The sequence below is a fragment of the Chlorocebus sabaeus genome, chromosome 7 (genome assembly GCF_047675955.1).
Source record: "Chlorocebus sabaeus isolate Y175 chromosome 7, mChlSab1.0.hap1, whole genome shotgun sequence".
Classification (NCBI taxonomy): Eukaryota; Metazoa; Chordata; class Mammalia; order Primates; family Cercopithecidae; genus Chlorocebus; species Chlorocebus sabaeus.
In genome coordinates this window covers 54,700,560-54,725,830 of record NC_132910.1, presented here as the reverse complement: position 1 = coordinate 54,725,830, position 25,271 = coordinate 54,700,560, and the positions used below count along the sequence as shown (strand labels likewise).

General features: G+C 33.7%; 1 protein-coding gene across 8 annotated transcripts in view; it reads left to right on the top strand.

The window, feature by feature from the left end:
- CENPE (centromere protein E) overlaps positions 1-25,271 on the top strand; it is an 87,906-nt gene that overhangs the window by 20,183 nt on the left and 42,452 nt on the right. For 6 of the 8 annotated variants that reach the window (XM_073017528.1, XM_007999427.3, XM_007999426.3 and 3 more), the window contains exons 17-28: positions 10,294-10,368; positions 10,591-10,710; positions 12,432-12,554; positions 12,638-12,803; positions 13,110-13,264; positions 14,561-14,875; positions 14,999-15,271; positions 15,419-15,577; positions 20,558-20,761; positions 22,350-22,508; positions 24,318-24,608; positions 24,727-24,882. In XM_073017528.1, the coding sequence (XP_072873629.1) occupies positions 10,294-10,368; positions 10,591-10,710; positions 12,432-12,554; positions 12,638-12,803; positions 13,110-13,264; positions 14,561-14,875; positions 14,999-15,271; positions 15,419-15,577; positions 20,558-20,761; positions 22,350-22,508; positions 24,318-24,608; positions 24,727-24,882 (2,196 nt within the window). The remainder of the gene's footprint in view (positions 1-10,293; positions 10,369-10,590; positions 10,711-12,431; positions 12,555-12,637; positions 12,804-13,109; positions 13,265-14,560; positions 14,876-14,998; positions 15,272-15,418; positions 15,578-20,557; positions 20,762-22,349; positions 22,509-24,317; positions 24,609-24,726; positions 24,883-25,271) is intronic. The other 2 variants (XM_007999428.3, XM_073017527.1) reach the window with 1 other exon arrangement.

The window sequence follows — 25,271 nt, the reverse complement described above, 5'->3', positions numbered from 1 at the left end:
ATTTTTGATCTTTTTGGTTGTGCTTTTGGGGTCTTATCCAAAAATTCCTTGTCCTGACCAGTGTTATGAAGCATTTCCCCTATCTTGTTTTCTAGTAGTTTCATAGTTTCAAGTCTTAATATTTACGTCCTTAACTCATTCTGAAATGATTCTTGTATATGATGAGAGACAGGAGATCTAGTTTCTTTCTTCAACATATAGATATTCATTCAGTTTTCCCAACACCACTATTGAAGAAAGACTATCCTTTCCCCAACTTATGTTCTTGGTACTTTTGTCAAAAATCAGTTGGCTGTATATGCGTGGATTTATTTCTGGGTTCTCTGTTCTATTGGCCTGTTGTCTGTTTCTATACCAGTAGCATGTTATTTTGGTTACTATACTTTTGTAATATATTTTGGAGGCAGATGGTATGATGCCTCCAGATTTGCTCTTTTTGCTCAAGATTGCTTTGGCTATACAGGGTCTTTTGGGGTTCCATACGAATGTGAGGATTGTTTTTAATCTACTTTTGCGAAGAATGTCCTTGGTATTTTGATAGATATTACATTACATCTGTGGATCACTTTGGGCAATATGGACATTATAACAATATTCTTCCAATCCATGAACATGCATATCTTTCCATTTGTGTCTTCTTCAATTTCTTTCATTAATGATTTATAGTTTTCATTTGAGAGACACCTCAAATTCATTTCATTTTCTGACACCTCCTTGGTTACATTTATTTCTAGGTATTTTTTTGGTAATAAATGAGATTTTTTTCTTTGTGTCATTTTTAGATAGTTTGCTATTAACATATAGTGATACTACTGTTTTTTAATGCTGATTTTGTATCCTGCAACTTTACTGAGTTCTTTATTAGTTGTAACAGTTTTGGATGGATTCCTTAGGATTTTCTGTATATAGGATCATATCATCTACAAATAGAGACAATTTAACTTCCTCCTTTCCTATTATGTTTTATTTTTCTCTTTTGCTGAATAGCTCTAGCTAGAACTTCCAGTACCGTGTTGAATAAAAGTGGCAAAAGGGAACATCCTTATCCTGTTCCAGATCTTAGAGTAAAAGGCTTTCAGCTTTTCCCCATTTGGTATTACATTAGCAGTGGGTTCGTTGTATGTGGCCTTTATTGTGTTGAGGCATATCACTTCTATACCTAATTAAGAGTTTTTATCATGAAGAGGTATTGAACTCTGTCATGATTTTTCTGCATCTGTTGAAGTGATTGTATGACTTTTTTCCATTGTTTTGTTAATGTGGTATGTCATGTTTATTGATTTGTTTATGTTGAACCATTCTTGTATTCCTGGGATAAATCCCACTTTATCATGGTGAATTATCTTTTAAATGTGCTGTTAAATTCAGTTTTGTAGTATTTTGTTCAGTTTTTCCATCTGTTCTTCAGTGATATTGGCCTGTAGTTTTTCTTTTTTGTCTATTTTTGGTATCAGTGTAATGCTGGCCTCATAGAATAAGTTAGAAAAAATTCCTTCCTCTTCAATTTTTTGAAATACTTTGAGAAGAATTGGTATTAGTTCTTCTGTAACTATTGGTAGAATTCAGCAGTGATGCCATCAGGTCCAGGGCCTTTCTTTGATAGGAGACTTTTTATTACTGATTCAAGTCTCCTTTCTCATTACTGGCCTGTTCAGGTTTTCTATTTATTCATAATTCAGTCCTGCGAGGTAATGTGGTACAGGAATTCATTTCTTCTAGGTTTTTCAATTTATTGGTGTATAATTGTTCATAGTAGTCTCATGATTCTTTGTATTTCTGTGTTATCAATTGTAATGTCACCTTTTTTATATATGATTTTATTTATTTGAGTCAGCTTTTTTACCTAGTCTAGCTAAAGGTTTGTTGATTTTGTTTATTTAAAAAAAAAAAAAAAACCAACTCTTTATTTTGTGGATTTTTTATGTCCCTATTTTGTTTATTTCAGCTCTCATCTTTATTCTTTCCATTTGCTAATTTAGGGTTTAGTTTGTTCTTGTTTTTCTAATTCTTTGAGGTAATAGTTTAGGTAGTTTGAGATCTTTCCTCTTTTTTGGTGTAGGTATTTATTACTATAAATTTCTCTTTTAGAACTGCTTTTGCTGCATCCTATACATTTTGGTATATTGTGTTTCCATTTTCATTTGTCTTAACTTTTTTACTCTTTTAATTCATTAACCCAGTGGTTGTTCAGGAGCATGTTTAATTAATATTTCCAGAGTTTCTGCTATTATTAATTTTTAGTTTTATGTCATTGTGGTCAGAAAAGATACTTGATATAGTTTTGATTTTAAATTTTTTAAGACTGTTTTTGTGGCCTAATGTATTATCTGTCTTAGAGAATGTTCCATGTGCAGTTGATGAGAATGTGTTTTCTGCAGCTGTTAAATGGAATGTTCTGTAAATATCTGTTAGGTTTCTTTGGTCTAGACTGCAGTTTAAATCTGCTATTTCTTTGTTGATTTTCTTTCTGAATAATCTGTCCATTGCTGAAAGTGTAGTTTCGAAATCCTCTATTATTATTGTATTGCAGTCTCTCTTCCTTCAGATTATTGTTATTTGCTTTATGTATTTTCTGCCATGTTCAGTGTGCATATGTATTTACAATTGTTGTAACATCTTGCTGAGTTGACGACCCCTTTATCATTATGTAATGACTTTGTCTCCTTTTATACTTTTTGATGTAAAGTCCATTTCCTGCTGTCTTACAATTTCAGTTTGCATGGAATATCTTTTTCCACTCCTTCCTTTCCATCTATTTGTATCCTTATAGGTGAAGTTAATCTCTTTCAGGCAGCATATAATTGGATTTTGTAATCCATTTAACCACTCTGTCTTATAATTGGAGAATCAATCCATTTACATTGATAGGTAGGAACTATTGATAGGTAGGAAATTAACTACTTCCATTTTGCTATTTGTTTTCTATTTGTTTTTTAGATCCTTTTATCTTATTTCACTGTCTTCCTTATTGGTTAAATTATTTTCTCTGATAGTATGTTTTGACACCTTTTTATTTTTAGTGTATTTATTATAGATTTTTTTCTTTTGTGGTTACCATCAGGCTTACAAGAAAAAGTCTTACAGTTATGGCAGGTTATTTTAAACTGATAACAGATTATCGTTGATTACTAAACAAACAAACTCCACACTTGATCTCCTTCCACCTTCTGAATATTTGATGTTCTAAGTTTCAATGTCACAACTGTTTTCCTTCAGTACTTTGACTATATCATTGCACTCCCTCCTGGCCTGTGAGATTCCTTTTTATTGTTGTTGTTTAATTATACTTTAAGTTCTTGGGTACATGTGCAGAACATACAGGTTTGTTACATAGGTATACACATGCCATGGTGGTTTGCTGCACCAATCAGCCTGTCAATTACATTAGGTATTTCTCCTAATGCTATCCCTCCTCTAGCGCCCCAGTCCCCAACAGGCTCCAGTATGTGATGTTCCCCTCCCTGTGTCCATGTGTTCTCATTGTTCAACTCCCATTTATGAGTGAGAACGTGTGGTGTTTGGTTTTCTGTTCTTGTGTTAGTTTGCTGAGAATTATGGTTTCTAGCTTCATCCATGTCCCTGAAAAGGACATGAACTCATCCTTTTTCATGGCTGCATAATATTCCATGGAGTATATGTGACACATTTCCTTTATCCAGTCTATCATTGATGGGCATTTGGGTTGGTTCCAAGTCTTTGCTGTTGTGAACAATGCTGCAATAAATGTATGTGTGCATGTGTCTTTATAGTAGAATGATTTATAATCCTTTGGGTATATACTCAGTAATGGGCTTGCTGAGTCAAATGATATTTCTAGTTGTAGATCCTTGAGGAATTGCTACACTGTCTTCCACAATGTTGAACTAATTTACACTCCTACCAACAGTGTAAAAGTATTCCTATTTCTCCACATCCTCTCCAGCATCTGTTGTTTCCTGACTTTTTAGTGATCCTAGCCTGTGAGATTTCTGCTTAGAAATCTGCTCCTAACCATAATGGAACTCCCTTCTATGTTATTTGCCTCTTTACTCTTGCTACTTTGCTGCTTTTAGGATTTTCTCTTTGTCTTTGACTTTTGAGTTTGAATATAATATGTCTTAGGGCAGGGTCATTTAGATTGAATCTGATTGGTAACCTTTGACCTTCCTGTATGTGGATATGTATTGCTTTCTTCAGGTTTGGGAATTTTCTGCTATTATTTCTTTAAATAAGCTTTCTGTCCTGTTGTCTTTCTCTACTTGAACTGTAGTGACCCAAATATTTGTTTTTTGATGTTGTCCCATAAGCTTCATTTCTTTTCATCCTTTTTTTTTTTTTGCTTCCTGACTCTGTATTTTCAAATAGCCTGTGTCAAACTCACAAATTCTTCTCCATGATCAATTCTTCTGTTGATGTTCGTTATTGCATTTTTCATTTTGTTCATTGTATTTTCTTGCTCTAGGATTTCTGTTTGGTTTTTTAATTATTTCAGTCTCCCTGATAAATTTCTGGATTGTTTCTCTACATTTTCTTGAAGTTTGCTGAGCTCGCTTAAAATAGCTCTTTTGAATTATTTGGCAGATTATACATCTCCATCTTTTAGGATCAGTCACCAGTACCTTACTTTGTGCATTTGGTAACGTCATTTTTCCCTGATCATGATGCTTGTAGTCATGCAGCAGTGTCTGCACATTTAAGACAAATTTAGCTGTTTGTTTTAGTCTTCACCATCTTTATAAGGTCTTTTCAAGAACCATAGTATGACTGAGGTCAGCGTGTTATCCTGCTGAGGCACTACTGGACACCTTTCTCTGTAGATCCCCAGGTGGGCAGAGCTGTTCTTATTCTACAGATGACAGGGGTCAGTATCAAGATCCAGGGCCATTTGAGAATCTGCTGATGGACAAGGGTTGCAAAACCTGCCACAGGGACTTGGATACATCTGTCTCCCAGTAGGACTCTGGCTTAGTAAAACCATTCTCAGACTATCGCTAGGAGAAACTGAAACCAAGCTTCAGAGTTAATTCAGAATGTGCTATGGAACCAATGTTGGTAAGCTTAACCTCGTAGCACCAGCAGTCAAGACTCCCAGCAGTTCCTTATGCAGGGAGGATTGCTTGCATTCTGTAGCTGGGGCATTCAGGGTTCTTTCCAGAACTGCTATGTGATGGAAGCCAGCAGGCCTGTCCTACACAGGCAGCATAACTGCCAGGCTGCAGTAGAGAGGGACTGCAGTCAAGACAAGACCCCTTTAGGATCTATTATGGAAAAGATGCATCAAGCCTATCCTGGTGGCTGGGGCAGGTGCTTCACCCAGCAGTTCCCAAAACAGTTGAGATAGCTTCCTGACTGCAGCAAAGAGGCATTGAAGCTGAGACACGGCCCGTTCAGGATCTATTGTGGGATGGAGGACTACAAGCCTGTCCCAGTGGCTCAGACAGGTTTATCTCTTGGCAGTTCTCTGTGTGGGTGGGAGCAGAGAGGCTGCAGCAGGGAAGGGCTGGAACCAGTACATGTCCCCTTCAGAATCTGCTATGGGACAGAGGCCGACAAGCCTATCCTGGTGGCTCAGACGGGCATATTCCCTTCTGGGTCCTTGTGCAAGCAGTACTAAGCTAGCACTACAGCTTGAAGAGGGCAGGAGCCAAGTGACAGGCTAACATTTGGGTCCACTGCCAAGACCAATGTCGACAGGCAAAAGAGCCCATCTGCCGAGACCCTAGAGTGTGTGATTCTTCCCGGACCCCTTGACAGATAGTTTTGGTTGCAGGCTCTGGGCCAAACAGGGCTGTAGCTAAGTCCTTCAAGGAATGGGACCATTTCTGCATATGAACCTGGGAGCACAATTAGCAGGACTCCCACTTGGGTGTTGGTATACACTCTCAAAAACAACACTTCTAAGTCTTGAGTTCTACTGGGGTTTTGCAACCTCCTACCTGAATCCAAAGGCTCCCACAAAAAGACTTATCTGTAATAGGTACAGAATTCTTGTTGTTTTGGGGGGATATAAACAGGTGACCTCCTATTCTGTCATCTTCTTGACATCACTCAGAAGTATTGTCTTAAAGATATTTTTTTTCTAAGATTGAGGTGTTGAAGATCTAACCATTTTTCATATGTATATACAATTTAGAAAATTTAAGAAATATTTTCTTCATTTATATTTTTAAAATAGTTAAATCATATTTGTTTCCCTGGTGCTTATGCAAGAGAAGAAGGAATTAAAAGCATCTATGGGAAGGTTTGGTGTATCTGCCTCTTGATGGATTTGTCTTGAAATTGTTTCCTTATAGTTTGTATATTACATTTTATTGAGCATACATAAATGCTACCTAGAGCATAGCCATTTTCTACTGAGATCAGTATGAATTTTAATATCTAGATGACTGTTTTATATATGGATGCTACATATTAATGGATTTCTTTTTCTTTAGAAAGCATGTTTCTAAATAATTAAAACATTAGATAGAGAAGCTAATTTTATACGTTTTGCTTTTCCTTCTCCATCTAAGAGAGTTATATGAAAATTAGTATAACTAATACTAGTTTTAATGGAATTTTTAGAAACAGATCACTCATTTTCTAAGTATAAAATATTAGACTACATGTTAAGAGAACTTAATCTAGAAACCATTAGACTTTAGGGACTCCGAAATTGTCCAAAAGATTAAACGGAGTTATTAGTGCAAAGTGTCCTTAACCTAGAGGCCACAGATGCTGTGAAATTATTTTGCAGAATTTTTCAATGCATATTCATTTTTCTGGAACAAGAATCTGTAGTTGTTATCAGGCTTGCAAAATGATTCATGAACGCCCCCTTCAAAAAAAATATAAGACCCAATGTTTTATGTAGTTAAAAGATGAATTAATTTGCAGCTACTTTTCAGACTTCTATGTGGCTAGCCCAAAAGGCCATGATCCTTTTTCCTTAATATCATTGTTCAGTTTCTCAACCTCTTTTCTTTTTTAAAGGAACAAAGAATTCTATGCCAAAGCTATTATTTCCATTCTACCTACAAATTAAAATTATTTCTTCAGTTCATAGGTATTATATTCAAAGAGGTAAAAGTCTGTAAGTTCTCCACAGGGTTTCATTTAACTTGTTTTAAAATGCATATTAATGAAGTGCAAAATGTCATGCATGACAAAACCTTTGGACTTTAATCAATAAAACTAGGTTTTATCAAAGGGACTTGCTTAGTGTCATCATTAAGAACATGGTCTCCAGAGTGAAATTGCCTGGATATAAGCCCCAGTTTTGCCACTTATAAACTCACCGCAGATCCAATCCTATTACAAATTATTGCCAAGGCCTTGGGCAAGTCATTGAATCTCAGGGCTTCCTGTATTTCTCCACCCTTGAAGTAGAGACCAGGTGCTCACCAAGGTCCCTTCTGACTTTAAAATTTCATCTAATTTTTATATGTTTTTTATATGTAATAATAACATGACATAAAACTAACTTTTAGGATAAATGGCAATAATTTCTCTAATATTTTTCTCACATCATTAATATATTAATAAGAAAAATTGAAGCTTATTGAATTGAGTCAACACAAAGATTACAAAAATACCACAGAATATATGACATGTATCACACTGCAGTTTTTCTTCCATTTTAACCACAGTTGAGGGAGAAAAAATCCTACTCCCTTCTTTTTAAACTTCTTTTTCTTTTTTTTTTCTTTTTAACAAAACACTCAGCTTTCTAATTTAAAAAATATATAATTAAAAAACTTTTTCTTTATAGAGACGGGGGGTCTTGCCATGTTGGCCAGGCTAGTCTCACACTCCCGGGCTCAAGTGATCTGCTCACCTCGGCGTCCCAAAGTGCTAGGATTACAGGTGTGAGCCACTGCTCTAGGCCCTTTATTTTTAATTAGACACAAATTTTAAGGTTACTTAAAAGATTATGTAATAAAAACTTATCCTGTTCAAAAAGAGTTTTGCAGTATCTAGTCCATGTTAAAAATATAAGTCTATGTGTATGTAGCAAAATATGTTCCAAAACCTACATGTTGGGGAAAGGTGTAGCTAAAAGGGAATAAAAGTCAAATTATGGCCTTAGGACATGGAGTCATTTTCCTGGTTTTCCTAAAGCTTTTGTCAAAAATCACCCAAGTTGTATATAATTTTCTAGTGGGAATATAGTAGTAACATGAGATGCTTAAATAGTATGTTTTAGAGGGAGAATGGGAAATGTCAAGTATCACCATACTCAAGGAATACGAAAAATCTTTACCATCTACCTATTTTAACTTGGTGTATTTAATTTTATACTTTTTACTACTTGGAGATTTAAGTTAAATATTTCATTTCACCTACTGACAGTTACTATTTAAATCTGCAATATAAATAGTATTTATGCAATTTAAATGGTATCAATGGATTAACTATAGATCAGATCATATGTTTTTTATTTTTACAAAAGCTAATTATTTTCTATGTATAAGAACCAGTACCTAAGATAAAGTGCTATTTCAAATAAGAAGTAGGAAAATTTTCTTTTCTAAATGCGTATTCTTTAATTGCTTTCATTTTCTATGACTGTACTACCCTGAATGTACCCAATCTCTTTTAAGTATTTTTAAAAGTTAGGATTGATTTTTGATTCTTCCTTATTGGTAAATGTGATTTTCTTTCACAGAAGTTAAAAATAGGGAAGAAAAGGTAAAAGATGGAGCCAATTTAAATTAAAAGCAGTACAAATGTCTAAGACTGTGCTCTACAGTGGGGTAGCCACTAACCATATGTGGCAATTAAGCACTTGAAATGGGACCAGTCTGAATTGGCATAAGTATATTAAAAAAAAATGTAAAATCGTTTATTTTTTATATTGATTACCTAAAGAAACATGTTGGATAGATTATCTGAAAAAACATTTTGGAAGAAATATTTTTGATATATTTGGTTAAATAAAATATGTTATCAAAGTTAATTCTGCCTTTTTCATTTTATGTTTAATGTGCCTACTAGGACATTTTAAATTACATATGTGTCTGACATTATGTTTCTCTTGGATAGCGCTGACCTGAAATAGTAATGTCAACACTTGCACTAGTCTGAAATTTAAAACTAGTCAGGACTCAGTTAAACATCCAGAAAATATTTAAATAAAATACTATTTTCTTTTTTTTTTTTTTTTTTTATTGGTGAGACGATGTCTCGCTCTGTCACCCAGGCTGGAGTGCAGTGGCCGGATCTCAGCTCACTGCTGCAAGCTCTGCCTCCTGGGTTTACGCCATTCTCCTGCCTCATCCTCCCAAGTAGCTGTGATTACAGGCGCCCGCCACCTCGCCCGGCTAGTTTTTTGTATTTTTTAGTAGAGATGGGGTTTCACCGTGTTAGCCAGGATGGTCTCGATCTCCTGACCTCGTGATCCGCCCGTCTAGGCCTCCCAAAGTGCTGGGATTACAGGCTTGAGCCACCGCACCTGGCCTAAGATACTATTTTCAAGCCCCTTACATACTATTAGAATTTGCTTTTACTCTGTAAGTGCTCATCTGATTATGAAGATTAAGTAATTATAGGGAAAATGTTTATCTTGGTTATGTGTGGTTTACTTGTTTTGAACAAACTTTGGTACTCAGATATTTAATGCTACAGATATTTTGGTAGAAAGGAAACCTCAATAAAAATACTTCTACCTTTATACTTTTATATGGTTGAACAGTATAATGGAGTACAATATTTCCTCTGGAATAAATCAAGGTAATAGTTGATCATTCCATACCTGTGTAACATTGGTGGAAAGTAATAATATTGTAAAGGCACTGCATGAAACAACCCTAAACCAGACCTAGATTCTAAATCAGAGCTTATTACAAAGTACACTAATGTAGAGCCAGATGGATACTTTATGGGAAGAAAGAAAAAAAAAACTTTGTAAGTGTTAATACATTTCTGTACTTAACTGACTGAAAACAAAAATCTACTAAATGTGTATTTTTCAAGGTTTGATTACCACTTTTTTAATCTCTCCTCCAAGTGGTGCAGACTAATTTGCTATTGACATTATTGTAGCTTTATTAACAGATGATATAACTACTTGTTGGGGTCATGCTGAGGTTTTTTTCTCATTTGTTTGATATGTTTTGGGTGATATTTCTAGTATTTTTAAATAATGAGGTGCTTTGTTGCAATAGTTTGAACAATTGATCTCAGTCCTTTCTAACTGTTGGGTGATTCTGAAGCAGTGAACCAATGCCTTTTGTTTTTTTTGATTTTTTGTTTTATTTTGTTTTGTTTTGCTTTGCTTTGCTTTGCTTTATTAACTATTGGTTTGCTCTGTTACCTGTTCACATGCTCTTACAGATGCAACTAATTCATGAAATTTCGAACTTAAAGAATTTAGTTAAGCATGCAGAAGTATATAATCAAGATCTTGAGGTGAGCATTCATGTGGGTATTTCTATTGATAAGCAATTAGAACTATAAAACATGCAACATATGTAACTGATCATAATGTCAGAAATAAGGGAATTATGTTTTTAAAATATTAGTGACTTTGAATTTTACTATGGATTTAAACTAATATATATAAGTTCTGTTTTTATCCCGTAGACTTCAAACCAGATTCTAAATTGTTACTCTCTCCTTTGATTCTTTTAGAATGAACTAAGTTCAAAAGTAGAGCTGCTTAGAGAAAAGGAAGACCAGATTAAGAAGCTACAGGAATACATAGACTCTCAAAAGCTAGAAAATATAAAAATGGACTTGTCATACTCATTGGTAAAAATCAGGCTTATTTTGTTATGTAATCACATAAATATATATAACATACCATCATCTTAGCAAATGCTTATACTGGACCTACTTTGTGCTGGGTATTGTTGTAATAAATGTATATATATTTTATTAAATCCGTCAATAACCCTATGACATAGGGACTGTTAGTGTATTTGCCATTTTAGAGATAAAGTTACGTTTGTAGAAAGTTGATCATATCATCCTTTGAGTAAATATAAGGAAGTTAAGGACAGGCTCCCATTAAGAATCAGTAAGTTTTAGGCCAGGCACGCTGGCTAATCCCTGTGATGCCAGTACTTTGGGAGGCTGTGGTGGGACGATCACTTGAGCCCAGAAGTTCAAGACCAGCCTGGGCAACATAATGAGACCTGGTCTCTACAAAATATGTGAAAATAAGTCTGGTATATACTGCCAGCTACTTGGGTAACTGAGATGGCAGAATTGCTTGAGCTTGGGAGGTTGAGGCTGCAATGAGCCGAGATCATGCCATTGCACTCCAGCCTGGGCAACAGAGCAAGACTTTGTCACCAAAAAAAAAAAAAAAAAATCAGTAAATTTTTAAAATTCTGAATTTTTTTCAGTAGTTTTATACAAATGGATATAGTAGTATATAGTCAAAATCTTAAATATCTAAACTTGGATATTTTTTCATAATTTTGTAGTTCCAGATGATTTTAGTTGATATAAGATCTTGGCATTAAATAACATTGAATCTGATGATAAATTACCATTTAAATCTGCAATATAAATAGTTTGCTTTCAATATACCTGATTGCTTCAAGAAAGTATGTTTGATTCCAGTTTTTAGTACCTTTTTTTTTTTTTTTTTTTACAGTAACAGTTTCTAGCTGGAACTTTTAAAAGACTAGTTTCTGTTCTTCTGTTTTCAATTGAGTTTTTTAGTTTTTGTTACCTTCTATTATTTTGTTGCCTTTTATTTGTGACAAATGATTCTTTTTAAAGGGGTTCATACCATTTTATATCATCCTATTCTGAGGCCCTGGATAGGAAGGCACTTTTATATATTCTGGAGTATCTGTTCATAGGGTAGCAAGCAGAACTGCCCACTTTTTAAAAATTACTATTTCTTTTTCCTTATTTATTCATGTACTGATTTATTAATTTTTTTCCAAGGACATATCATTGATTTCATATAAGCTAAAGTCATATTAAAATATCACTTCTCTTTAGAAATGAGGTTGTAGATTTTTTTCATTTATTTTTCATTTGCATTTTCTCATCTGTGAATTTCTTGTTCATATCTTTTCTCTGTTTTTCTATTAGATCATTTGTCTTTTTCCTTTTCAATTTGTGGGTTAATATCTTTAATTTAACTGTTAACTACTTACCTATCATATGTTGAAGATAATAACTCAAAATAAAAATACATAGAAAACAGCCTCGCTGAACAACAATTGTGTTAACTTTTAAACAAAACAGATCTAAATTATGATACATTGCTTATATAATTTGATATATTGCTTATATAATTTGAAAAATATGACCAGAATTTTTTAAAAATATTTTTATTGGGAAAACATGATTTCTTTTTATATATTTGGTAACTAGCATATTTGGTTAACTAGCTTTTTGGTTAACTAGCTTTTTGGTTAACTAGAGTTAACATTTATATACATATTCTCTTAAGAATTTTCCAACTCTGAAAAGTAGATTTCACTGAACCCCTTTTGTCATCTCTTTAGGAAAGCTTTGAAGACCAAAAACAAATGAAACAGACTCTGTTTGATGCTGAAACTGTAGCCCTTGATGCCAAGAGAGAATCAGCCTTTCTTAGAAGTGAAAATCTGGAGCTGAAGGAGAAAATGGTAAGTATTTTTTGTAATATTTATAGTAAAGTAGTTGTAATGATCAGTGCATTTTTGTGCATTTGCAATGTTTTTCTCAATAGCAAGAACTTGCAAGTACATACAAGCAAATGGAAAATGATATTCAGTTATATCAAAGCCAATTGGAGGCAAAAAAGAAAATGCAAGTTGATCTGGAGAAAGAATTACAGTCTGCTTTTAATGAGATAACAAAACTCACCTCCCTTATAGATGGCAAAGTTCCAAAAGGTATTTTGTAATTTTAAACATCTTTTTTCAAATCTGACTTCTTCTAGAAATGTACCTAAACAATTTTTCAAGCATATTTCAATGATTAAAAATTCATTATACTCTGATGTTTTAAAAACTCAATATTATGCTTTAGTGTCTTTTGGTATTGATATTTATAAAGATTTCCATGGGTTTCAAATCATAAAGGATTATTTTTCAAATAAACTTTAGCTGATCCTGAAAAAGGTGATTCAAGGACTATTAAAAATTAAATTACCTGTTTGCCAACATTGGATCTTTATACAATTTACCAAAACTTTCTAGATTTGCTCTATAATTTGGAATTGGAAGGAAAGATTACTGATCTTCAGAAAGAACTAAATAAAGAAGTTGAGGAAAATGAAGCTTTGCGGAAAGAAGTCAATTTGCTTTCAGAATTGAAATCTTTACCTTCTGAAGTAGAAAGACTGAGGAAAGAGGTAAACACATTTATAAACACTTATCCCTTATTTTGAAATAAATACCTTTGCGATAATAGTGCCTTAAATATTTTGGTATAGTTTATGTTAAACTAGCAGGCAAAAGAGATGCTGTAAACATTTGACTAGTTAGCAATAGAAATGAATATAGTGCATCTTCTAATTTGTTCTTATGCTACTAGATTTTAAAAATGTATATTTTTTTCAAGGTGTATTTAACTGTATACTTAGTAATATGATCCATGTAGCAGCCATTCCTCAAATGTTGCATTTATTCAGTATTACGGCCCACCCTTAGTCTTTACCATTTTTTTGATAGTAGTAGTATCGTTATTTTGAATAAAAGACAGTAATGAGGGAAAAGAGGTGGCACTGATAAAGTTTTAGAGGTTAATGCAAATCTTTCAGGCTGGTGAATGTTTCTGTAAATCCATGGCCTGCCAGTTTTTCTTTCTACTTGTCTAAAAGAAAAATGTTAAAAATGTGAGTACTTACTATATGGCAAACATCATGCTAAAGAACTTCAAAAACATTATTTCATTTACTCGTCTTATAAACTCTTCAAAAGTAGGTAGTCTTTTATCTCCAATAACCCATTATCAAGCTAATAGTTGAGCCACACAAATATGCCTCTTAAACCCATGATTGTAGCTACTATGCTGTATTGCCCCTCTTTACTTTGTCCCTCCTTTATCTCTTTTTCTCATCTCCCTCTGCCCTTATCTTTCACAGTGATTAAACTGTTAATATACAAGATATGGGTTATTTAAATTATGTAATTATTTACATATTAAGTAATACTTATTATTTTTATTTTTTTCGTGGACCATACCTGATACTTAAGATACTTCTTAAATAACAATTTTAAATGAATAAACATTACTTACATTGTTCATTGATTAAGTTTTTGGAAACCTGAGACACATTCAAAGCCTTTAGGGAAAAAAATGTCAAATTCTGAGAAATGCCTGCCACATGATAAAGTTAGAAAACACTTTAGAATGATGGGTAAGGAAATAAAGACAATCTGATTATGTGCCTTTACTGACTGTTCTCCATGCAGGCCTTACTTTCTAAAATACAAAGAGATTAGAAAATAAAACATCGAAGGTAGAGTTAAACAAGCTGAGTTAGAGAAAAGTGACAATAAGAGTACTACTATATTGCCTTTCCTCAGTCAAATTTTTGCTCAATGTAAATAACTTCTCTTTTTGCAGAGAAAGCTTTTTTTCCCTAAAAATTGCTTCAGTGAATCATATGTTGCTAATATCCCTAAATTTTATTTCTTTTCCGTAGATACATGACAAATCTGAAGAGCTCCATGTAATAACATCAGAAAAAAATAAATTATTTTCTGAAGTAGTTCATAAGGAGAGTAGAGTTCAAGGTTTACTTGAAGAAATTGGGAAAACAAAAGATGACCTAGCAACTACCCAGTCAAATTATAAAAGCACTGATCAGGAATTCCAAAATTTCAAAACCCTTCATATTGACTTTGAGCAAAAGTATAAGATGGTCCTTGAGGAGAATGCGAGAATGAATCAGGAAATAGTTAATCTCTCTAAAGAAGCACAAAAATTTGATTCAAGTTTGGATGCTTTGAAGACCGAGGTTGGTAAAAGATGCTATTTTGAGAAATGCTCCTTAGTCTCCTGGGGTTTTGGTTTCTGTGTATATGTATGCCTCAGACTGCTCTGTTTTTACTGTGTGACATTAACTTTTTCTTTTTTAAAGCTTTCTTACAAGACCCAAGAACTTCAGAAGAAAACATGTGAGGTTCAAGAAAGACTAAATGAGATGGAAGAGCTGAAGGAACAATTAGAAAATAGAGATTCTACACTGCAAACTGTAGAAAGGGAGAAAACACTGATTACTGAGAAACTGCAGCAAACTTTAGAAGAAGTAAAAACTTTAACTCAAGAAAAAGATGACCTAAAACAACTCCAAAAGAGCTTGCAAATTGAGAGGGACCAACTCAAAAGTGATATTCACGATACTGTAAACATGGTAAGGTTTTGATTGATTAAACTTTGAAAAATTGGAGACCCTTAAAAACATTGCAGAGGCCATCATTTATTATTTATGATTATGTAGTTATGAAATAATTTTGTTTCATATTCTCATGGAAATTGTTTTTATATTTCTCTAACAAAGAACATAGATACTCAAGAACAATTACGAAATGCCCTTGAATCTTTGAAACAACATCAAGAAACAATTAATACACTAAAATTGAAAATTTCTGAGGAAGTTTCCAGGAATTTGCATATGGAGGAAAATACAGGAGAAACTAAAGATGAATTTCAGCAAAAGGTAAAGGGTGTTTATTTTCAAAGTTTTCATATACTTGTATATATACACTTTAACCTCAAATACTTAAACATAATATTCTCAATTTTATTTGTTATTCACAATGGTAATAACTAACAATTTGACAAACTTATCCAATTAGAAAAGGAAGGGGCCCAAAAAAGTGTTAGTCCAAATTTTGCATAGCTGATACTTATTTTATGTCAGATTTTCTATACTAAACTTGCTTAGAGTTTACAATTCAGTCCATTGCAGGGAGGATTGCCTTATAATGTTATACCAGGGTTTCATTCATTAATAGTATTCTTTTCTACTTTCCTAAAACACCTCTAAGGTATATTGGTAACAGTAATTTTTAAATAATATATCATTTTTATTATAGTTCATATTATTTTATCCAGAGTATTTACTGCTAGAATTTGAAAATATTCTTCACTAGGAGACTGGTGAAATAATCTTCTGTAAATCTATAGCTTGGAATAGTATATAGTAGTATATATTTTTTAAATTGGTAGTGAAATACACATGACATAAAATTTACCACCTTAACCATTTTAAGTATATACTTCACTAGTGTAAAGTTCATTCACATTGTGTTACCACCAATTTCCAGAATTCTTTTCATCTTGCAAAAACCAAAACTATACCCACTGGGCAACAACTCCCCATTTTCCTTCCCCACAGACCCTGGCTACCACCATTTTACTTTTCTGTCTTTATGAATTTGACTACTCTAAGTACCTCATGTAAGTGGAATCATGCAGTATTTGTCTTTTTGTAACTGACCTATCTCATTTTGCATAATGTCTTCATCCATGTTGTGGCATGTGTTAGAATTCCCTTCCTTTTTATGGGTAAATTTCCATTATATGTATATGCTACATTTTGCTTATCTATGCATCCGTCATGGACACTTGGGTTGCTTCTACCCATTATTGGCTATTGTGAATAATGCTCCTATGAACATGGGTGAACAAATACCTCTTCAAAACCCTGCTTTCAATTATTTTGGATATGTATATATCCAGAAATGGAATTGCTAGGTTATATGGTAATTCTATTTTTAATTTTTTGAGAAAGCACCATAGTGTTTTCCATAACAGCTGTACCATTTTACTTCCCACCAAAAGGACATAAATGTTCTGATTTATCTGCATCTTTGCCAACACACTATTTTCTGTTTTTTTTGATAGTAGCCATCCTAATGGATGTGAGGCAGTATCTCATCGTGGTTTTGAGTTGCATTTTTCTGATGATTAGTGATGTCGAATGTCTTCGTGTGCTTTTTGGCCATTTGTTTATCTTCCTTGCAGAAATGTCTGTTTAAGTCTTTTGCCCGTTTTTGTGTTGGGTTGTTTGATTTTTGTTGTTGGGTTGTAGGAGTTCTTTATACTTCTGAATATTACCCCTTTATCAGTTATATGCAATATTGCAGAAATTTTCTCCCATTCCATAGGTTGTCGTTTTACTCTGTTGATTGTATCCTTTGATATACAGAAGTTTTTAATTTCAATGTAGTCAAGTTTATTTATTTTTACTCTTGTTGCCTGTGTTTTGGTGTCATATCCAAGAAATCATTGCCAAGACCTTTCTCATGAATCTATTCCCCTATGTTTTTTTGTAAGAGTTTTGTGATTTTCGCTCTTATGTTTAGGCCTGTAATCCATTTTGCATTTATTTGTATATATAGTGTAAGGTCAGGGCACAACTTCATTCTTTTGTGTGTGGCTATTGTTTTCCCAACACCATTTTTTGAAAAGATCATCCTGTCCCCATTGAGTAGTCTTGGCATCCTTGTTGAAGATAGTGGACCATATACACAAGTGTTAATTTCTGGGCTTTCTATTCTGTTCCAGTGGTTTATATGTCAGTCTTTATGATAGCACCACACTGTTTTGATTATTGTAGCTTTATAAGTTTTGAAATCAGGAAGTATAAGACCTTCAACTTCATTCTTCTTTTTCAAGATTCTTTTCTCTATTTGGGATCCTTTAAGATTCTATATGAATCTTAGGATAGATTTTTCTAATTCTGCAAAAGACGCCATTGGGATGTTGATAGGGATTACATTAAATCTGTAGATTGTTCGGTAGTATTGATGTCTTAAAAATATTGTCTTCTAATCCATGAATGTGGGATGTCTTTCCATTTGTGTCTTCTTTAATTTCTTCTCAGCAACATTTACAGTTTTCAACAGATAAGTCTTTCACCTACTTGGTTAAGTTTATTCTTAGTATTTTATTCTTTTTTGATGCTATTATACATAAAATTGTCTTAATTTCTTCTTTGGGTTGTTCATTGTTAGTGTACAGAAGTGCAACTGATATTTGTACAGTCATGCATTTTTAACAGAATACATTATTAAATAAAAGCAAATACATATTTCAAAGTAATTCGGTAAGATCCAATTGATATAAAAAAATCTCTGTACATTTATATATTACTTCTATAAAATGAGCTGCATTTTCCCCCATTTACTCCGGGGCAAAATAGTGCCTTGGAAAAAGGAACTTTTTTTTTATTTCCATCTCCTTATGCTTTAGTTCCTCTCTCTCACTTGTTCTGTATCTTATGTTCTCAGCATATTTATAATCTGGAATAACCATAGGCCAAAGGCATTTGACCTCAATTTGAAATTTACCCCCAGCACCAATGGCTCATGCCTGTAACCCTAGCACTTTCAGAGGTCAAAGTGGGCAGATGGCTTGATTCCAGGAGTTCAAGACTAGCCTAGGCAATATAGTGAAACCCCGTCTCTACAAAAAAAAAATACAAAAATTAGCCAGGCATGGTAGCAACGCTCCTGTAGTCTCAGCCACTCAGGAGGCTGAGGTAGGAGAATCACCTGAACCCAGGAAGGTTGAGGCTGCAGTGAGCCCAGATCACTCCACAGCACTCCAGCCTGGGCAACAGAGTGAGACCCTGTCTAAAAAAAAAAGAAAGAAAGAAATAACTTCCACTTTTATGATGGGGAGATTTTTTTAGTAGACTTTTGACAATATATGGCAATTAATAACTTTTAAAAAAAATCTAAAATGCAATTATAGAGAAAATAGAAGATGAAGGGAAGAGTAGAGTTATACTCACTGGGAACAGCTAAGATCCTATGTTTCCAAGTTTATGCTGGAATCATTTATCCATATTGATAAAAGGATATAACTGGGGCTTTTCTGAGGCCATTCTGTTCATCAGGGATCCTAAAGTCTGGGACAGAAGGCTGAGATCAGTTTGGTCTTGTATCGTGCTCATGCTGGAATCTGGCCTGGGAATAAAAGAGTGGAAATGGGGAATTTCAGGTGCTCCCCTGTTCATCTGGGCACCAGCGAGCTGCACTAGCAGGTCTATCATGAATCTCCTTGGAATGCTCATTTTCAATCCTACTTGATGTGTCTGTTTCTGGAAATGCAGTATCTTCAATGTATCTCAACAAAAATATTTTATGATTAGTAAACTTATATAAAGGACATTTTTTTTCCTTTTTCACATGTTCTAACAATTTTTTATTTAATAATTAGATCTATTAGATTTTATTAATTACTGTGATAGTCGAAGTATCTTCTAGGCTGAGTTCAGATTTAAAATAAACCTTGACTATCATTACAGAACATTTTGTCTCAATCTGCTTTGTATTTGAAAGATATGAGATTCTGAATTATAATATCTAACAGACTAGTTCCAAAAGACTATGTGTTCCCCACCTTAATTTCTCTTGTAGTTAGCTCTGTGTTCACCATTATCAGAAGCTCATGCACATTACCAACAATAAGGGGGTTGCTAAATAAAGTATGGTTTATGTCTACTCTAGAGAATTAAGCAGCTACTAAAAATTATTTGTAGGTTACATAACAGCATGTGAAAATACGTATGATCTAAGTGGAAAAGATTAAAAACTAAAAAGAATCACATATATAAATTAATTACAATAGCTATGTTTAAAAAAAAAAAAAACTTTTAATGGCAAAAACTCTAGAAGTAAATTTACCAGAATTCTAATAGTTTGTTATGTGAAGTTGGTGACAATGGATGATTTTTATCCTTTATTTTTCTCTTGTTTTCTAATGTGATTATAAATTATTATAAAAACTTTTAAATACCTGTGTAGGCAATATGGAGCTGTTTGCTGAACTAGAGTAATGTTATATAATAATACCCTAAATTTATACCAGCAATAGTAATTTCAGTCTCTGTCTCCCTTTACCAATGAGTTCATGCATTAGGTTACCTTTGGTCATGACTTATTTATGGATAAATGAATTTATATAACGTATTTTTCTTAAGCAGCATATAAAATATACATACATTAAGAAAAGATGAATTTCGCCCTGATGAAATAGGTCTCTATCAAAATTATTTAGCCCTCTACATATAATAAAACTCCAGCCTTTTGTAAGTAGGACTGCCGCTGAAAATAAAGATTTGCAGGGAGTGGGAGACGGAATGATTCCCAGCTTTTACGAGGAAATATAGATAAAACGATAGAGTTCAAGATTGTTTACTCCTTTAGTAGTAAATAAACAAACTGCTACTCGAATGAAACTTGGAAAATATTTATGGAAGATATGTACAAACTAAAGTCAGATATCCTTTGTGTATTAATGTCATTATTTTGAAGTAAGTAAACATGCAGAATCATGTTAACCTATCATACATGAAGACAATTATTAATATTTATAGTTGTCCATATTGTTCTGATTAGTGAACAGACATAAGAGCACAAACTTGGAGCCAGACCACTTGGATTCAAAATCTGGCTAAGCCTCTGAGTGACCTTGGCAAGTGACTTTACCTCTCTCGAGTTCAGTTTCCTCATCTGTCAAATGAGGATTACAGTAATACCTGCCTCATAAAGTTACAGTCAAGATTAAATGTGTTAAGATATGAGAATAGTACCTGGCACATAAGAGATGTATTGGCTATTTTTATTATTTTTAAAGTCGTTGTTAACTACTTAAGAGATTCTTCTGTAATGTGTTTATGTTTTAGATGGTTGGCATAGATAAAAAACAGGATTTGGAAGCTAAAAATACCCAAACACTAACTGCAGATGTTAAGGATGATGAGATAATCGAGCAACAGAGGAAGATATTTTCTTTAATACAGGAGAAGAATGAACTCCAACAAGTGTTAGAGAGTGTTATAGCAGAAAAGGAACAATTGAAGACTGACCTAAAGGAAAATATTGAAATGGTAGGATTTAGCACTGTATACTTGGCATACCTTTTTGTCTTCTTTGTTTCAGATTTTTATCAACTTTATTGAGGTATAATTTATATGCAATAAAATTATATGCAATAAATGTATCTGATGGAAGTGTATGGTCTGACGACTTTTAACAAATGTCTCTACCCATTTTCTCTTCACCCCAGTCAGGATAGAAGACGTTCCATCACCCCCAGAAAGTTTCCTCACACCCCTGTCACAGGCGCTCATCACCTCCTCCCCGCCAGATTATCAGTCATGATATGTTCACCTTAAATCATTTGTCTCCTCTAAAGCTTTATACAAATAGAATCATACAGTGTGTCGTCTGTTATGTTTGACTTTCTACACTCCCTTTTACTGCCAAGGAATAGTTCCTTGCATTAATACACCGTAATTTTTTTATTCTTTTTCCTATTGATGGAAATTTGGGTTATGTTCAGTATTTGGCTATTTTGAATAAAACTGCTATAAACATTCTTGTACAACTCTTTTTATTTACATATCTTTATTTATATAAGGTAAATATCTAAATGGAATTGCTGTGTCATAGGAAAGAATATGTTTAACCTGATGAGAATTTGCTAGACTGATTTCCAAAGTAATTATATCATTTTACATTCCCATTAGCAAATTAAGAGAATTCTGGTGGCTCAAACATCCTTCTTCATCAACACTTCATATTTATTGGTGCTTTTAATTTTAGCAGTTCTAATGGGTGTGTAGATTGTTATTTTAATTTGCCTTTCCCTGATGACTAAAGATGTTGAACATTTTTTCTTGTGTTTATAGACCATTGTATATCTTTTATTTTTTGCTGTCATAATTTTTAAATTTTATTTTTAATTGTTTGTTGTTGATGTCTGCCAATATTTTCACACATTAGTTTTTCTATGTTTAGGGGTGATATAATGTGTATCAGTTGAAATAAATACTTGGAGAAGTTCACTGTGGATCATAGTAGAATGTGACCATTTGTATTGTTTTAATTTTGTAAGTTTTGGGGATGTCTGCTTTGTCAAAAGAGCAGAATGTAAATAAACATGCTAACAAACAATGATATTTTCTTCTCAGTCTCTGGCTTGTTATGTTTTTGTGGTCTTGATACCTGAGAATATCACTGTGTGAGCCTAATAACTAGGATCAGCCCAAGTCATGCTAGCAGAGGGTGGCTACCATTTTGAGCTTGCTGGCAGTTATCAGTGCTAAAACTGAAGCCATCCCAGTATTTGAAAAAAACATAGCTATAGTCTTTTTATTACTCAGTGATAGCTCAGAAAAAGTCTCTTTTGGCTTAAAGGCAGAAATGAGCTAAGCTCTCATGATAAAATGTTAAATCCAATTCTAATTCTCATGGTAGGAATGTAAATTGAGCAGTAAAGAAACAGTATAAAAAGCAGATTCTTGGCGTCTTGTATTGTTAAATTAAGGACTTCTCTTTTTTGAAATTTGTCTTTTCCTATATAGTTTTCCCTGATTTCTTCATTTGCAGACCAAGGGAAATGCTGATATTTTACCTGATTTCATAAATGTTAGCTAATATTTAACTTTAATCTCAACTTGTTTTTCTTTCTAGACCATTGAAAACCAGGAAGAATTAAGAATTCTTGGAGATGAACTTAAAAAGCAGCAAGAGATAGTTGCACAAGAAAAGAACCATACCATAAAGAAAGAAGAAGAGCTTTCTAGGACCTGTGACAGACTGGCAGAAGTTGAAGAAAAACTAAAGGAAAAGGTAAATTTTTAAAATTATTTCCCTGGCCATTTTTCCTAACTAAACTTTTTTTTGCTAATTTTTATTTCTGTAGACCTAAATCCAGAAATAGCACATACCTCCCAAATGAACATATTTCAGTGCTAGCATTTTGGACAGTTTCAACTTACACTGAGATCTAAACTAACATACCTTGTGAGGATTATATTATTCTAGAGTCTTTAGGTGAGAGAGGGCTTTGTATCATTTAAACAAATCATATGATGTATTCATTCATCAAATATTTACTGAGCACTGTCATGGGCCAGGCACTGTTCTGGGCACTTGAGATATATTAGTCAACAAAACAAAGATTCTTTCCTTGCAGAGATCATTAGCCATTCTCTGAAATGTAAGATTTATCACTGTTACCATCTCTTAGATGTTTGCAGTCTCCCAAATCATTTCTTATATAGAAGTTAGGTGTTATTGGGATATTTGTGTAAGAGCTAAGACCCCTGTAACAGCTGTAGTTCCCAAGAGATTCTAAAATGCACCCATAGAAATCTTTCTATACAAGCTAAGGGCAGTGCCACTTGCATAATAGATAATATACTGTGGTTCTATTATTATTCTGTGGAATATTTTTTCCTTTTTCTTTCCTTTTTTTTTTGAAACAGGGTCTCACTCTGTCAGCCAGGCTGGAGTGCAGTGGCATGATCACAGCTCACTGTAGCCTCAACCCCCCTGGGTTCAGGCAGTCCTCCCACTTCAGCCTCCCAAGTAGCTGGGACTAAATTAGCTGTGCCACAACACCCAGCTAATTTTTGTATTTTTGGTAGAAACGAGGTCTCACTATGTTGCCCAGGCTGGTCTCGAACTCCTGGGCTCAAGCAGTCCTCCTGCCTCAGCCTCCCAGAGTGCTAGGATTACAGGTGTGAACCATCATGACCAGCCTGTTTTTTTTCCTTAATGTGTGTTTTCTTTTAATTCTGATCCCTTTCACTATCTCACCTAACTAAATTTAGTAAGACCTTATGTCTACGTCATACTCCTATAAAAAAGGTAAAATCAGCCTATGAAGGTTAATGTCTCAGTATTTTGGGGAGCCACCCATAAGCATCTCATTGGAAGTGAAAATAAATTCTCCAAAAGTTTTTAAGAGGATGAGGAATTACAGTTATTTGGTAGCTGTATTTGTATATTTAATTAGTGTCTTTGCTTTTTTACTTTATCTCATCTTCCCCTTATCTCTTTAATCAGTTTATTTTATCTGCTTAATCAGCCTGTATCAATTTCCTAGGGCTGCCATAGCAAATTGCTGTGAACTCGATGGCTTACAATAGAGACATATTCTGTCACAGTTCTGAGTCCTAGAAGTCCAAATTTGAAGTGTCAGCAATACCATATTCCCTCTGAAGGCTCTGAGGAAGAATCATTCCTTGCTTCTTCCTAGCTTCCAGTGTCTCCCATTACCCTTCGCATTCCTTGACTTGTAACTGTTTCACATGACCTCCTTCTCTGTGCCTCTCTGTGTGCTTTTATGTCTCTTATAAACACACTCTTTGGAATCAAGACCTACACCAGTAGGATCATATCTCAATCCTAATCCAATTGCATTTGCAAAGACTCTGTTTCCAAATAAGTTCACATTCTGAGGTTCCTAGGAGACATGAATTTTGGGTGGGACAATATTCAATCCACTACAGACATTTATGCCTGTGAGTTTTGTTTACTTTTAATGCTACTTGTCTATTTATATGGTGATAGGAGGCAGGGCTGTTAATGATTTTATGTAAGAATTTTGAGAATATAGATAAAATGGTAATTATAAAAATTGTGCATTTTAAGAGCCAGCAACTCCAAGAAAAACAGCAACAACTTCTTAATGTACAAGAAGAGATGAGTGAGATGCAGAAAAAGATTAATGAAATGGAGAATTTAAAGAATGAATTAAAGAACAAAGAATTGACATTGGAACATAGGGAAACAGAGAGACTTGGGTTGGCTCAGAAACTTAATGAAAATTATGAGGAAATGAAATCTATAACCAAAGAAAGAAAAGTTCTGAAGGAATTACAGGAGTCATTTGAAACAGAGAGAGACCAACTTAGAGGATATATAAGAGAAATTGAAGCTACAGTAAGTTATACCCTTTTCCTTCATCTATTAAGTGTTTCTTTTAAAATCTGAGCCACTTGGAAAGAGGAGAGCAATGTTGGAATAATGTTACAATATTCTTTAAATTTCACTTGGCAAGGGCCTACAAACAAAAGAAGAACTAAAAATTGCTCACATTCACCTAAAAGAACACCAAGAAACTATTGATAAACTAAGAAGAAGTGTATCTGAGAAGACAGCTCAAATAACAAATATTCAGGACTTAGAAAAATCCTATACCAAATTACAAGAAGAGGTATGTCTTTTATTCCTTTCATCCTTTGTCACTTCTTCCTTCCTTTCTGCTTTGAGGGAAAAATAAGCAGTAAGAAGTGGCTAGGATGTGGTTTGTTAATTGCCTGGGTATTTGCTGAGTGTCTAATGTGGCAGGCATACTCCTGGGTTACAGAAATACAATGAGAACAAGGTGGACAAAACCCCTAAAATCCCTCCGATCCATTTGTAGTGAAAGAAGGCTGATAAATAAGCACTCAAATGAACAAGAAAACATCAAATAGTGGTAAATGCTATGGAGAAAGTGAAACATTGGGATAACAGGGCCAACCTATATTAAGTCTACTCCATGCCAGACATTGAGATTGTGGATATAAATAAGACATTGTTCTTTCACCCCATTATAAGCTA